General features: G+C 40.0%; 1 protein-coding gene across 1 annotated transcript; it reads left to right on the plus strand.

Annotated features, from left to right (window-relative positions):
* Positions 1 to 2,529: 2,529 nt before the first annotated feature.
* asb13a.1 (ankyrin repeat and SOCS box containing 13a, tandem duplicate 1) lies at positions 2,530 to 14,947 on the plus strand. Its single transcript, XM_063007501.1, has 6 exons — positions 2,530 to 2,566; positions 5,659 to 5,846; positions 6,366 to 6,522; positions 7,842 to 7,976; positions 12,303 to 12,494; positions 14,684 to 14,947. The coding sequence occupies exons 1-6, from the start codon at positions 2,530 to 2,532 to the stop codon at positions 14,809 to 14,811; spliced, it is 837 nt and encodes a 278-aa protein (XP_062863571.1). The 3' UTR covers positions 14,812 to 14,947.
* The last annotated feature ends 1,260 nt before the right edge of the window (positions 14,948 to 16,207 follow it).

Genomic DNA, 16,207 nt, shown 5'->3' on the forward strand with positions numbered 1-16,207 from the left:
GCATCCTGTTGACTTTAGTCATCCCTGAAAAGTGCCTAGAGCTTAATTAAATTCCATAATTTGCATTATACGTGTGTTATTTGTAGTAAAATTGTTTCAGTACAGATATACAACATTAAAAGGCTGTCTAAGTAAGTAGTAATGGCTCATATCTACAGAAACAGTATGGCTGGAAATGTACTTTTTGTATATTCAAAATTACCACAGGGAAAACATGGCAGATCAGATAGTGTGGGTGATGCCCAGCACCAGGTTCTTCACAAAACCTTTACATTTAATAAGTGTTTACACAGGTTCTCAAGGGGCAGCACGGTGGCTCAGTGGGTAGCACTGTCACCTCACAGCAAGAAGGTCCTGGGTTTGATCCCCAGGTGGGGCGGTCTGGGTCCTTTCTGTGTGTAGTTTGCATGTTCTCCCAGTGTCTGCATGGGTTTACTCCGGGTGCTCCGGTTTCCTCCCATAGTCCGAAGACATGCAAGTGAGGTGAATTGGAGATACAAAATTGTCCATGGCTGTGTTCGATATAACCTTGTGAACTGATGAATCTTGTGTAATGAGTAACTACCGTTCCTGTCATGAATGTAACCAAAGTGTAAAACATGACCTTAATAAACAAACAAACACAGGTTCTCAAAGTTTCTCAAGGTATGCAGTGGGTAGATTGGTCATTCTAAATTGCAGTGCAGTGTTTGATTCCCTGTAATGAATTGGTTTCCTGTACAGGCCAGCGTGTAGTCTAAAAACATATTGCAAAAAAATATCAGTGGCTGAAATTGTAATATCGGAGGTTTTTGTTTATTTTATTTTGTTTATTTTATTATGGGGTTATCTTAATTGTATGCCATGAGGGGAAAAAAATACATTTAAAAAAAGTAAAAGAAGCATGGAAGCAGTATTGCTAAGCATGCTACAACACATGAAACTACATCTCCCAGAATGCCTAGTAAGCCTGTCCTGTCACGAGTCTCCCATTTCAGAACAGCACAAGCATGAAGTGTGTTGACTTCTTCATAAGCATACTAGTCTGAATTAAATAAAGTATAAAATATCTATTTGTTTATTGCCTCTTTGTTTAAAACAGGAAAACGGAGACCAATTTCAAAACAACTATGAGTTTAATGCATAGTTGCATGAGATAATCCTGATTACTCTTCGAAGGCATTGACGAAGCTCGAGTCTGTGGACTGAACCACTAGGGGGTAGTTGTGGACTGTACCATTTTCATGTTTTGCATTTATACAGTGGTAGAGGTGCACTAATAATATGGATCATACACTTGCTGGTAGATCGACTTATTTTGAAGATACTGGTAAGTGGGTATTTAAAATGAAAAGGGAGATCATGTAGAAAAGGTTTAGTAATACTTGGGCGCCTATGAAACATTTAGTGTAGTTTGTCACAGACAAAATACTAGGAACTGCCAACAATATACTGTATTATTTATAGAGTTATTGAGGTGCAGGGTCACAGCTCCTACTGGTTTGTGGTGACAGTCTCCAAAGAAATACAGTAGACCCTTGACTTATTAATTTAATTGGTTCCAAAGGGCTGTTCTTAAGTCAAAATGTTTGTTAGTTAAACCTATTTTTCCCATAAGAAATCATGTAAATAGAATTAATCCGTGCCAGACCTCCCAAACCACCCCCTTACCTAACCTTTCTAATGTCTTACATGGTCTTTTTTGTGTATATTTTCCCTTAAATCTTAAATTATAGAATAGACATTCCTGTAATAAACAATAATAAACAACAATACACATAGTACTGTACATAAAACAACACACATCACATTTCAGTACAGTACGTGTGCTGTACCATACACCATAATAAATTTCCTCCTTTTTTTAATGAAATGTATCTACCAGAAACAACAATAACTCTCATATTTCTCTATTATTTCCTACTTTATTTTAATAGTGTTGTATTTTGTAGGTGTAATTGCATGAAAGAAAGAATACTTTACTGAGCTGAATTCCTTCTCTCTCACTCACTGTCCCTTCTGTCTGATACACCGTGACACCTACTGGCAGGTAGTGGCAACAACAAATAGTGATTTTTTTTTTCTCACCTTTGCACTTCCTCTGCACCTTCTTTGGGGACATTTTAAGAGACGGTTGGAGTCAACTTGATCGTGACATCACGTGTTTCGCGAATTTCTGTTCGTAATCCAAAATTTGTTTGTATGTTAAGTTGAAAAAGATCGTTCGTAACCCAAAATGTTTGTATGGTAAACCGTTCATAACTCAAGGGTCTAGTGTAATCTATCAGTTTTTAAAGGGATGAAGGCAGGCGCAGATCTACTTTGCAGTCTGTACTTTAGAACTTCCCATAAAACTTTACTGAGGTATAAATCTAGAGATTGTAAAGGACGTGAAAGGCCCTTTGTATCATCTTGCAGTTCATCAAAGCACTTTTTTTATGATTCAAACATAATGTATGGGGATTTGTAAAGGGCTTGTGAAGTTGCCTCATACAACCATGAAAAGTAATTATTAGCTTACTTTTTAATTCAGTGTCTGCCCATACCATTATGGATTCCCCAGCAACCGTGAAACACCTGACGCAAGGCAGGAATACACCCTTGGCGCCAATCCATAACACCATATACTCGACCATTCACTCATTCACGTAAACCTAAGGACTGTTTTAAATAGTCAGTGCACCTAGTGCATGTTTGCAGCTATAACAGCTTTTACCTATTTCAGGAGGCTTTTTGCAAGATTTTGGAGTACGACTGTTGGAATTTGTGACATTTACAAAGAACATTTGTAAGATTAGACACTAATCAATGATTCAATTCGTTCTGGGCGGTTCACGGTGGCTAAGTGGGTAGCACTGTCGCCTCACAGCAAGAAGGTCCTGGGTTCGATCCCCAGGTGGGGTGGTCCGGGTCCTTTCTGTGTGGAGTTTGCATGTTCTCCGTGTCCGCATGGTTTTCCTCCGGGTGCTCCGGTTTCCTCCCACAGTCCAAAGGCATGCAAGTGAGGTGAACTGGAGACACTAAATTGTCCATGACTGTGTTTGATATAACCTTGTGAACTGATGGGCCTTTTGTGATGAGTAACTACCGTTCCTGTCATGAATGTAACCAAAGTGTAAAACATGACATTAAAATCCCAATAAACAAACATATATATATATATATATATATATATATACTGTATATACAGTGTATCACAAAAGTGAGTACACCCCTCACATTTCTGCAAATATTTTATTATATCTTTTCATGGGACAACACTATAGACATGAAACTTGGATATAACTTAGAGTAGTCAGTGTACAACTTGTATAGCAGTGTAGATTTACTGTCTTCTGAAAATAACTCAACACACAGCCATTAATGTCTAAATGGCTGGCAACATAAGTGAGTACACCCCACAGTGAACATGTCCAAATTGTGCCCAAAGTGTCAATATTTTGTGTGACCACCATTATTATCCAGCACTGCCTTAACCCTCCTGGGCATGGAATTCACCAGAGCTGCACAGGTTGCTACTGGAATCCTCTTCCACTCCTTCATGATGACATCACGGAGCTGGTGGATGTTAGACACCTTGAACTCCTCCACCTTCCACTTGAGGATGCGCCACAGGTGCTCAATTGGGTTTAGTCCATCACCTTTACCTTCAGCTTCCTCAGCAAGGCAGTTGTCATCTAGGAGGTTGTGTTTGGGGTCGTTATCCTGTTGGAAAACTGCCAAGAGGCCCAGTTTTCGAAGGGAGGGGATCATGCTCTGTTTCAGAATGTCACAGTACATGTTGGAATTCATGTTTCCCTCAATGAACTGCAGCTCTCCAGTGCCAGCAACACTCATGCAGCCCAAGACCATGATGCTACCACCACCATGCTTGACTGTAGGCAAGATAGAGTTGTCTTGGTACTTCCCACCAGGGCGCCGCCACACATGCTGGACACCATCTGAGCCAAACAAGTTCATCTTGGTCTCGTCAGACCACAGGGCATTCCAGTAATCCATGTTCTTGGACTGCTTGTCTTCAGCAAACTGTTTGCGGGCTTTCTTGTGCGTCAGCTTCCTTCTGGGATGACGACCATGCAGACCGAGTTGATGCAGTGTGCGGCGTATGGTCTGAGCACTGACAGGCTGACCTCCCATGTCTTCAACCTCTGCAGCAATGCTGGCAGCACTCATGTGTCTATTTTTTAAAGCCAACCTCTGGATATGACGCCGAACACGTGGACTCAACTTCTTTGGTCGACCCTGGCGAAGCCTGTTCCGAGTGGAACCTGTCCTGGAAAACCGCTGTATGACCTTGGCCACCATGCTGTAGCTCAGTTTCAGGGTGTTAGCAATCTTCTTATAGCCCAGGCCATCTTTGTGGAGAGCAACAATTCTATTTCTCACATCCTCAGAGAGTTCTTTGCCATGAGGTGCCATGTTGAATATCCAGTGGCCAGTATCAGAGAATTGTACCCAAAACACCAAATTTAACAGCCCTGCTCCCCATTTACACCTGGGACCTTGACACATGACACCAGGGAGGGACAACGACACATTTGGGCACAATTTGGACATGTTCACTGTGGGGTGTACTCACTTATGTTGCCAGCTATTTAGACATTAATGGCTGTGTGTTGAGTTATTTTCAGGAGACAGTAAATCTACACTGCTATACAAGCTGTACACTGACTACTCTAAGTTATATCCAAGTTTCATGTCTATAGTGTTGTCCCATGAAAAGATATAATGAAATATTTGCAGAAATGTGAGGGGTGTACTCACTTTTGTGATACACTGTATATATAGGGTTTAATATTATGTCGGCCCACGCTTTGCAGCTATAACAGCTTCAACTCTTCCACAAGGTTAAGGAGTGTGTTTATGGGAATTTTTGACCATTCTTCCAGAAGCACGTTGTGAGGTCAGACACTAATGTTGGCCTGGCTTGCAGTCTCTGCTCTAATTCATCCCAAAGGTGTTCTCTCAGGTTGAGGTCAGGACTGGAGGTGCAGGCCAGTCAAGTTCTTTCACACCGAACTCGCTCATCCATGTCTTTATGGACCTTGCCTTGTGCACTGGTGCGCAGTCATGTTGGAACAGAATCTCTTGGTATGCTGAAGCATTAAGAGTTCCTTTTACTGGAACTAAGAGGCTGAGCCCAACTCCTGAAAAACATCCCCACACCATAATCCCCTCTCCACCAAACTTTACACTTGGCACAATGCAGTCAGACAAGTACCGTTCTCCTGGCAACCACCAAACCCAGACTCGTCCATCGGATTGCCAGACGGAGAAGCGTGATTCGTCACTTCAGAGAACACGTCTCCATTGCTCTAGAGTCCATTGACGGTGTGCTTTAAACCACTGCATCCGACGCTTTGCATTGCGCTTGGTGATGTAAGGCTTTGCTGCACTTCGTGGCTGAGTTGCTGTTGTTCCCAATCGCTTCCACTTTGTTATAATACCACTGACAGTTGACTGTGGAATATTTAGTAGCGAGGAAATTTCACGCTGGAATTCACTGAGCTCCTAAAAGCGACCCATTCTTTCACTAATGTTTGTAGAAGCAGTCTGCATGCCTAGGTGCTTGGTTTTTATACACCTGTGGCCATGGAAGTGAATGGAACACCTGAATTCATTCAGTGATTTGGATGGGTGAGTGAATACTTTTGGCAATATGTACCTCATTTTTTACAGGCTTTTGGTCTGAGCGGACGCCGCTGCATGACGCTGCATCTTTGGGGCAACTTGCGCAGCTCCAGCAGCTGATTGATGGCGGTGCCTCGGTAAATGCTTCCACAGTGGACAACATCACCCCACTGCACGATGCCTGCATCCAGGATCACCCACAGTGCGTTTGCGTGCTTTTGGATGCTGGTGCACAGGTTAGGTTTTTCCTCTCCAGGCATTCAGTTCTGGAGTTTTACGCTAATTAATTCAACTAAAAAATTCAGCATTTATTTAAAGTTATTTTAGCATTTTCTAATATAAGTTTTATTTTAGGCTATCAATTTATTGTGAAGCTCCTTTTATAACCATTACAACACCATTGATGTGACAATGCCATTGATTAATTTTCATTTCAAATTTATCTATAAATGAGAACATTACCAAGCATACATTCTGTTAATTCATACCTTTTTACAGCAATGCACTGAAATGAACAAGTAATTGGGCTGGGGGTTGGGTTGTGGTAGGGTCATGAACATTTTAAACTCTTAAAATTAGAACACTAAGCAAAAAATGAAAACTGAATCCTGGGGTTCTAGTTCAATTTATTATTATTTTTACTTTAAAATGTACAAAAACTAGAACTTTTTTTGATAAGATGACTTCAAACCTCAATAGTTTAGCATTCCTGCACTACGGCAGTTCTAAATTTACTTAGTTGTTATGTGTTTAAGGTGGATGTACGAAATATTCATGGTAGCACCCCTTTGTGCCATGCCTGTGCAGCTGGGAGTGTGGAGAGTGTAAAGCTGCTTTTGGAGCGTGGGGCTTCTGTGAATCCCTCGCTCACAGCCCTTACTGCTTCCCCACTTCATGAGGCCTGCATATGTGGTAAGACTGGCACAGGGCCTGAGACCCATGGGTGCACATTTGTGGTCAAGCATGTCTCCAGAAATGTGATACAGTAGTCATTAGTTATTAAACCCCCAAATATACTTTATTGATTTGTTGCCTGAAATTGCATGAAGAAATCTAGCTTACAGTTTAAATAAGAAATAGGTTAGCTTATAGTGTTGTGGAAAACTGCTAAAGAAAAATCATTAAAGCATCTAAAATGTTTGAAAGTAAATAAACTCTTTTAATTGAATATACACCAATCAGCCAGAACATTATGACCACATAATTTGTAACTAATGTGGCTGAGCAGCCACTAAAGCATTTCATTGCCAGTTGTACTGTGTATGACTATGTATGTGACAAATAAACCTTGATTTGATTTTGATTTGACCTCCTTGTTTCTACACTCACTGTCCATTTTATCTGCTCCACTTACCATATAGAAGTACTTTGTAGTTCTACAATTACTGACTGTAGTCCATCTGTTTCCCAGCATGCTTTGTTAGCCCCCTTTAATGCTGTTCTTCAATGGTCAGGACCCCCACAGGACCACTACAGAGTAGGTATTATTTGGGTGGTGGATCATTCTCAGCACTGCAGTGACACTGACATGGTGGTGGTGTGTTAGTGTGTGTTGTGCTGGTAAGAGTGGATAAGACACAGCAGCGCTGCTGGAGTTTTTAAACACCTCACTGTCACTGCTGGACTGACAATAGTCCACCAACCAAAAATATCCAGCCAACAGCGCCTAATCCACTCATACCAGCACAACACACACTAACACACCACCACCATGTCAGTGTCACTGCAGTGCTGAGAATGATCCACCACCCAAGTAATACCTGCTCTGTGGTGGTCCTGTGGGGGTCCTGACCATTGAAGAACAGGGTGAAAACAGGCTAAAAAGGTGTGTAGAGAAACACATGAACTACAGTCAGTAATTGTAGAACTACAAAGTGCTTCTATATGGTAAGTGGAGCTGATAAAATGGACAGTGAGTGTGGAAACCAGGTTTTAATGTTATGGCTGATTGGTGTAAGTAAGTGCTGAAACTGGCTACAAGGGGTCTGTTTTTTTTATTGTGGTTAATTATAAGTTTTAAAATTTAAACCCCATTCTTCTCTGAACTTACAAACAAAAATAAAATCATACAATTAAAATCAGATATTAAACCTGTACCATATGGTATCAAAATGACCAGAAAAGTGTTTTGCACAGAAAGTGTTGCTGTTAGCATACAACACAAACAGATCAATGATTGTACAACACAGTTAATTTAGGGATTTCCACATTATTTTGTGTCTTTGATGCAGGTAATTCAGAGTGTGTAAAGTTGGTCTTATCAAAGGGAGCACTGCTGGAGGCTTTTGACATTCATTTTGGGACGCCACTGCATGCGGCCTGCTCTAAGGCTCATCTAGAGTGTGCCCTGCTGTTGCTCAATGCAGGTGAGAGGTAAAAATGCAAGAATAGACACCAATGTTACTCTGTTTGGCCACAGGTATGTGGACACCCCTCCTGATTCATGGGTTTAGGCTCTTCTAACACACCCTTTGCTATTAGTGGTGTAAAATAAACCTGAAGAATAAACTATATGCTTTGAACATTGTAGCAACAGTTTGGCAATTTCCTGTTCCAGCATAACTTTATCCCTAAACACATAGCAAGGTCCTATATTAAATCTATATATTAAACTCCCTATTAAATCCCATGGTTTTAGGGGGTGTTTAGCAAGCTCCACATAGGTTTGGCCATATAGTATACACCATTCAGCCAAAACATTAGGGCAACATAAGGGAATGGCATATATATTCTGCCTTCAAGACATCATCCTTTCCAGGGACGTCCATGCATTTTTCAAAAAGTCATTGCAAAACCACCTGCTGCACACATTACAAAGGAATGTCTGTGGAAGAAGAGGGTAGGGTACTGAACTCAGAGCCATAGAGAGAGAGAGTTGCGACACTCCTTGATCTCGCCGCCACGCGGTCACGTGGTTCATGTGCCCCTCCAATAGTTCCAAACAAACCCGGCGCTGTCATGTTCTCATATGGGACAGGCAGCAGTGAATGAAATATTAAATGGTAAATAATAAACATTTTTACAATTTCTGGGTATTTTCATCTGCCTTTACATTTACTGCATCTGCTTTTATGTCAGTTTGGTATATGAAGTGGAAGATTGATGTTTATAATGACTTGTTAATAGGACGTTCTTGTTAACACACAGTACATAATATTACCATACATTACATAATGTGATATCATTAAGTAGTAGAGGCAATATACAGTACAGAGATTAAAGAGTTTTTTATGTTTTGTTTTTTACATACCTGTAAACTAACCTCCCTTCACTTTCCTGAGGATTCATAATAATAATCATTTTGGTTAAACACTAAGCCATGTGCTGGATTCATAAGGTTTACCTGCACTGAATGAACATTTTCATAAACATACTGTACCTTTTACATTATAGTGCAGGTACATGAAATAGCTTCATTCATGTCTTATTTCATGAGTGATTAATCATTGATTCCTACATGTAATACATTAATGAATTCATTATGAATATGCAGTTCATTTTGTCTAATGTGAGTGGTGGACAAGGTACACAAACCATGTAGTGGAATTAATGTAGAGATATCCAAGGTAAAATATTACTCCAGTAAAAGTAGTAGTAAAAGTAAAAATACTCTACCTCCACTTGAGTAAAAGTACTAAAGTATTTACCTTCAAATGTACTTAAGTATGAAAGTAAAAGTAGCATGATTTGTTATGGCTCTAATGTTTTATTACCATTTCTGTAACAAGACTCTTGATTAATCAACTCATTTTAGGTGAAAAGACTCGTGTGTCATTAATTAAGCTTTACTGACTAAGCTAAATTCGGTTATACCTATTAATTAAGATAAACATGTAACATTTAGTGCTGAGCAAATGCTAAACAATAACAGTATTAAGGATATTAATGACATCAAATTCATTATTTTTTTTAAACAGAGCAACAAACAGCTGAAAATGCTTGCTAAGTAGTGGAAGTGAATGGGGCTCTATGGGATGTTTGGAACTTTTCAGAGCTCCACAACCCGGAAGCTGCGCAATAAAATGTCCCACCCCCGTTACAATGGTTCCCTATGGGAGTGTCGCCACTCTATACCTCTCTCTACCGCTCTGACTGAACTGGCTTGCCTGCAGTCCTGATCTGTCCTCAGTGGAGAATGTGTGGAGTATTTTGAAATGAAAAACATGAAAGTGATAACCCGTACATACTGTTGCACATCTTACGACACGTCTGCAGGAAGAATTGGAGAAAAAAAAACCCACCTGAAACATTAAATCTCTTGGTATCCTTGGTGCAAAGTGTCGTGAGTGGAAAGAAAAAGGCAACATTACAAAGTGGTAAATGCTTTACTGTCCCAACTTTTTTGGAATGTTTTGCAGGCCTGAAATGTAGAAATGAATGCATATTAATAAATGAAAAATAACTAAACATGAAATATATTTTCTTCTGTCTGAAATGAAATAAGTAAATAAGTCAATGTAGGAGACAATGCATTTTTGTTTGCATTTTTCAAACTGTCCCAGTTTGAATAATCTTCTGATAGGCTCTCCCATCTCCAGCTCTGTCAGAGTAACCCCCGGGTTCCTGCTTACCTCTTTGGTCAAGGCCCGTCTTCCCCAACTGCTCAGTTTGGCCGGTGGCCAGGTCTAGGAAGATTTTTGGTGGTTCAAAACTTCTTTCATCTACGAATGATGGTGGCCACTGTGCTCTTTGGAACCTGTAAAGCTGCAGCAATTTTTCTGTACCCTTCTCCAGATCTATGCCTTGACACAATCCTGTTTCTGAGGTCTGCAGATAATTCCTTTGACCCCATGGCTTGGAGTTTGCTCTGATATACACTGTCGACTGTGGGACTTTATATAGGCAGGTGTTGGCAATCCCCAATCATGTCCAATTACTTGAATTTACCACAAGTGGACTCCAATTATATTGTAATAACATCCGAAGCCGTATCAGTGAAAACAAAATGCACCTCAGCTCACTTTTGGGTGTCATATCAAAGGGTGTGCACACTTGTATACATATGATATTTTACATTTTGATTTTTAATACAGTGGGGCCAAAAAGTATTTAGTCAGCCACTGATTGTGCAAGTTCTCCTACTTAGAAAGATGAGAGAGGTCTGTAATTTTCATCATAGGTACACTTCAACTATGAGAGACAAAATGAGAAAAAAAAATCCAGGAAATCACATTGTAGGATTTTTCAAGAATTTATTTGTAAATTATGGTGGAAAATAAGTATTTGGTCAATAACAAAAGTTCAACTCAATACTTTGTAACATAACCTTTGTTGGCAATGACAGAGGTCAAACGTTTCCTGTAAGTCTTCACCAGGTTTGCACACACTGTAGCTGGTATTTTGGCCCATTCCTCCATGCAGATCTCCTCTAGAGCAGTGATGTTTTGGGGCTGTCGCTGGGCAACACGGACTCCACAAATTTTCTATGGGGTTGAGGTCTGGAGACTGGCTAGGCCACTCCAGAACCTTGAAATGCTTTTTACGGAGCCACTCCTTCGTTGCCCGAGCGGTGTGTTTGGGATCATTGTCATGCTGGAAGACCCAGCCACGTTCCATCTTCAATGCTCTCACTGATGGAAGGAGGTTTTGGCTTAAAATCTCACGATACATGGCCCCGTTCATTCTTCCCTTAACACGGATCAGTCGTCCTGTCCCCTTTGCAGACAAACAGCCCCAAAGCATGATGTTTCCACCACCATGCTTCACAGTAGGTATGGTGTTCTTGGGATGCAACTCCTCCAAACACGACGAGTTGAGTTTTTACCAAAAAGTTCCATTTTGGTTTCATCTGACCACATGATATTCTCCCAATCCTCTTCTGGATCATCCATATGCTCTCTGGCAAACTTCAGATGGGCCTGGACATGTACTGGCTTAAGCAGGGGGACACGCCTGGCACTGCAGGATTTGAGTCCCTCTCGGCGTAGTGTGTTACTGATGGTAGCCTTTGTTACTTTGGTCCCAGCTCTCTGCAGGTCATTCATCAGGTCCCTCCGTGTAGTTCTGGGATTTTTGCTCACCGTTCTCATGATCATTTTGACCCCACGGGATGAGATCTTGCGTGGGGCACCAGATCGAGGGAGATTATCAATGGTCTTGTATGTCTTCCATTTTCTTACAATTGCTCCCACAGTTGATTTATTCACACCAACCTGCTTGCCTATTGTAGATTCACTCTTCCCAGCCTGGTGCAGGTCTACAATTTTCTTCCTGGTGTCCTTCGACAGCTCTTTGGTCTTGGCCATGGTTGAGTTTGGAGTCTGACTGTTTGAGGCTGTGGACAGGTGTCTTTTATACAGATAACAAGGTCAAACAGGTGCCATTAATACAGGTAACGAGTGGAGGACAGAAAAGCTTCTTAAAGAAGAAGTTACAGGTCTGTGAGAGCCAGAAATCTTGCTTGTTTGTGGGTGACCAAATACTTATTTTCCACCATAATTTACAAATAAATTCTTTAAAAATCCTACAATGTGATTTCCTGTATTTTTTTTTCTCATTTTGTCTCTCATAGTTGAAGTTTACCTGAGATGAAAATTACAGACCTCTCTCATCTTTCTAAGTAGGAGAACCTGCACAATCAGTGGCTGACTAAATACTTTTTGGCCCCACTGTAAATGAGCACAAATGTCTAAAAACCACAAGAAAGTAACAAGACATTTGCACTAAAACATTTGCACTTTTTTATTTAAAAGGTGCCAGAGTGAATGCCACAAAGTTCCACGAGACAGCTCTGCACCATGCAGCAAGAATGGGAGAACCGGACCTGATTGAGCTGCTGGTGGAGTTTGGGGGAGACATTAATGTCAGAGACAACCTGGGACATAAACCCATAGACTACACTATACCCGGTTCCTCATCATACCTCTGTCTACAACAATATGAGAGTAAGAATGCTGTGGATACTGCTTTGAGTTTTACTGCCATTTTTACTCATTAATTTGTACTTGATAAGTTCACAACAATAAGTTGGACACCTCTCCCGCCTTATTCACCATCTCTGTGCTAGCACCTTTTAGCAGCCAGCAATTACAGCAGTAATTCTTTCCAATCATTTATGTAGGTACCCATCAGGTTGATGGCACAGCTGAAATTCAAACTCTGATCTCAGCAGTGGCTGGGTTAGTGTACGAGACAGCTGTGCCAGCCAAGCTCAATAATGTACATTTTAAAATGGGGAAAAATCAATGTTGCTTAACTGACTCAGAAACACCAGCTATTGTAATGTACACACCTAACTCATCATAAACAATGTGCACTTCCAAATTGGAGAAATAGAACTTGAAACAGGAAGCTGTTTGTATGACGATGAGCTGGAAATCCCAATCCAAAACCACAGACATTTCAATAACTACCCAGCTTCCATTCTTCTGGGAAGGTTTTTTTTCACTATTCTAGTAGGCTAAGTTATAAAAAGTGTCTGTGGGATTTTAAAACCATTCATTACAAAAAAACAAAAATGTTTGTGAAGTCAAGCACTGATGTTTAACGAGAATGCCGGGCTTGCAACTGACTTTCCAGTTCAGTCAAAATATTTTAATAGGACAGAGGTCAGCGGTTTGTGCAAACCACTGGAGTTTCTACACCAAATAGTCCATGAAGACATGGTTTTACTTCACTTCCTGTACATTGACACAGTCATGCTGGTATTGGCAAAAACCTTCACCAAACTATTTCCACAAAGTTGAAAGCATGTAATTTATTTTATATGACTGATTTTGATGGGTGCCTGGGTGATGCAGTGTTCTTTTGCACCAGCCCACCACCGTTATTGGTAGGGATGTAACGATGCACCACAAGACAGTTAAAAATCGATTCACATGTAACGATTCAAATCGGTTTACATGTATAATGAATCGATATTCACTTTAAAAAGCAGAGGGCACTGGTGCTATTCACCTCGTCTAGTTGGCGTCACTACAGGGTTGCCAGGTTCAGAATATTCTAGCCAAATTTATTTATGCAAGGATACTTTCTTTATTTGTATTATTCATTTATTTATTTAATGTGGGATTTATTTTAGTTTTTTTACACAAAAAGGGAAATGTGCAGCATTGTATTGCAGTTTGTACCTACCTCAAAAATAAAAGGGCATTCATTAATTAGATAAATAAAAGATAAGCACAAATACAGTATTTTCTTTTCTTTTTTTTTAGAGAAATAATAAAAGGAAACTTTGTCATAATTTGTCTTCCATTTAATTTTGTTTAAAAATCGTATAGTGAACCCAGTATCGTGAATCGCATAACAGGTAGAGTGTATCATTACATCCCTAAAAGTAATCTTTCAGGATATTGTTCAAAAATAGATCATTCAACATGTTAACTTTTTATATAACAAGGGTCTCATTAGGAAAGTGTTTAGTGAAAAGCAAATTCAGCATTCCATAGTAAGTCAAACATGGCGATGAATTATCAAGAATAATCTTGAACGTGACAAGTATGTACCTATTTCAATTAGTCAAGTCAAGTCAAATTTATGTATATAGCGCTTTTTACAATGGACATTGTCTCAAAGCAACTTTACAGAATGCAGGACCAACAGACAAAAAAACCCTATTGAGCAAGCCGAGGGCGACAGTGGCAAGGAAAAACTCCCTTAAAATTACAGGAAGAAACCTTGAGAGGAACCAGACCCATCCTCTTTGGGTGGCCTGGAGGATACTTTAAATAAATAGGATTTACACAAATCATACAAACACAAAATTAAATTGAACTGAAAGTTGTAACTAGCAAAAAAATTATTGGAGTTCTTCATTGTTCAGTCCAGTCTGTGATAAAGTCCATTGTAAGTTCTGGACATTTTGGTGCAAACAGGCCAGGTTCCCATCCCTTCTAGTGGGTGCAGCATTGTTGGCACTGCAGTCTCGACTTGAGGGTAAACAGGTTTCCGTAGAGATAATAGAACAGGACTAATATGATCAAATTTGCTAGTTCTGGTTAGCACTCGAGCTGCTGCATTTTAAACTGGTTCAACCAATTACTGTTTGAAAGACCTGTGCATTCACATTGGAGATGTGTTTTATTGGGTAACAGTATTTATATTACTTCCAGTAAGTAATTCTGTGTTCTTGTAGGTTGTCCTCTGTCTCTGCAGCAGCTGAGCCGTATTGCCCTGAGAACTGTGCTGGGTACCAGAGCACTGCAAGTCATCACCAAACTGAACATCTCACAACGCCTCATCAGTTACCTCTGTTACAGATGACAAAACATAAAAATTAAATAATTGCAAAAGCAGAAAACTAGTGTTAAACCCTAATTTTAACATTATTTGGACATTTAAGGTGGTGGGTTCAACAACAGAAACAACCTGGACGAGAATGTGACCATGCTAGATCACTAAAACAGATTTGCATGTTATATTGTCAACATCTAAGTGTGAAAATTGTGATCATATTATTTAGTTAATACATACAGTATATACACTGATCAGCCATAACATTAAAACCACCTCCTTATTTTTACACTCACTGTTCATTTTATCAGCTCCACTTACCATATAGAACCACTTTGTAGTTCTACAATTACTGATTGTAGTCCATCTGTTTCTCTACAATTTTTTTTACCTGCTTTCACCCTGTTCTTCAATGGTCAGGACCACCACAGAGCAGGTATTATTTAAGTGGTGGATCATTCTCAGCACTGCAGTGACACTGGCATGGGGGTGGTGTGTTAGTGTGTGTTGTGCTGGTATGAGTGGATCAGACACAGCAGCGCTGCTGGAGTTTTTAAATACCACTCACTGTCCACTCTGACACTCCTATCTAGTTGGTTCACCTTGTAGATGTAAAGTCAGAGGCGATCGCTCATCTATTGCTGCTGTTTGAGTTGGTCATCTTCTAGACCTTCATCAGTTGGCACAGGACGCTGCCCACGGGGTGCTGTTGGCTGGATATTTTTGGTTGGTGGACTATTCTCAGGGAGAGTCCTGACCATTGAATAACAGCATGAAAGGGAGCTAACAAAGCATGCAGAGAAACAGATGGACTACAGTCAGTAATTGTAGAACTGCAAAGTGCTTCTATATGGTAAGTGGAGCTGATAAAATGGACAGTGAGTGTAGAAACAAGGAGGTGGTTTTAATGTTATGCCTGATCTGTGTATATATACTAGGAGAAGGAAAGTGAATACACAAGTTGACATCTAACTGTACATCTAGCTGTGTACTGCATAATGCAATAAGCTATAAACATTTCAATACATACTGTGTCCTGTAAAATACATCAGAATGAGTGATCCATTACCTCGTTCTTATATGTACTTGCTTATGTTGTATACACCAAAAGATTGGTCTAAATGCTCAACCCGTCTATTATGGTGGTCTGTGGCTGTTTCATGCTTTAGAGGGCATTATAGTGGCATAGTTTGGTCTCCTTTTATAACTATACATAGTTATACTAACTGATCACCTTATTAAATTTGATTGTTGATTTTTGTAAAATCGCATGTTAAAGCTGTTTGGATTATTTAATTATTTATTTGCATTTTAAAAACTTAGCAAAACTGGACAGTTGAAAATTGGAAAAATATCACCTAATTTCATAAATTAAATTTTTTCAGTCCTGCTGCGGCATGCAAATGAGTCAGAATTTAATGTAAAC

Source organism: Trichomycterus rosablanca, chromosome 1 (genome assembly GCF_030014385.1).
Source record: "Trichomycterus rosablanca isolate fTriRos1 chromosome 1, fTriRos1.hap1, whole genome shotgun sequence".
NCBI classification, from domain to species: Eukaryota; Metazoa; Chordata; class Actinopteri; order Siluriformes; family Trichomycteridae; genus Trichomycterus; species Trichomycterus rosablanca.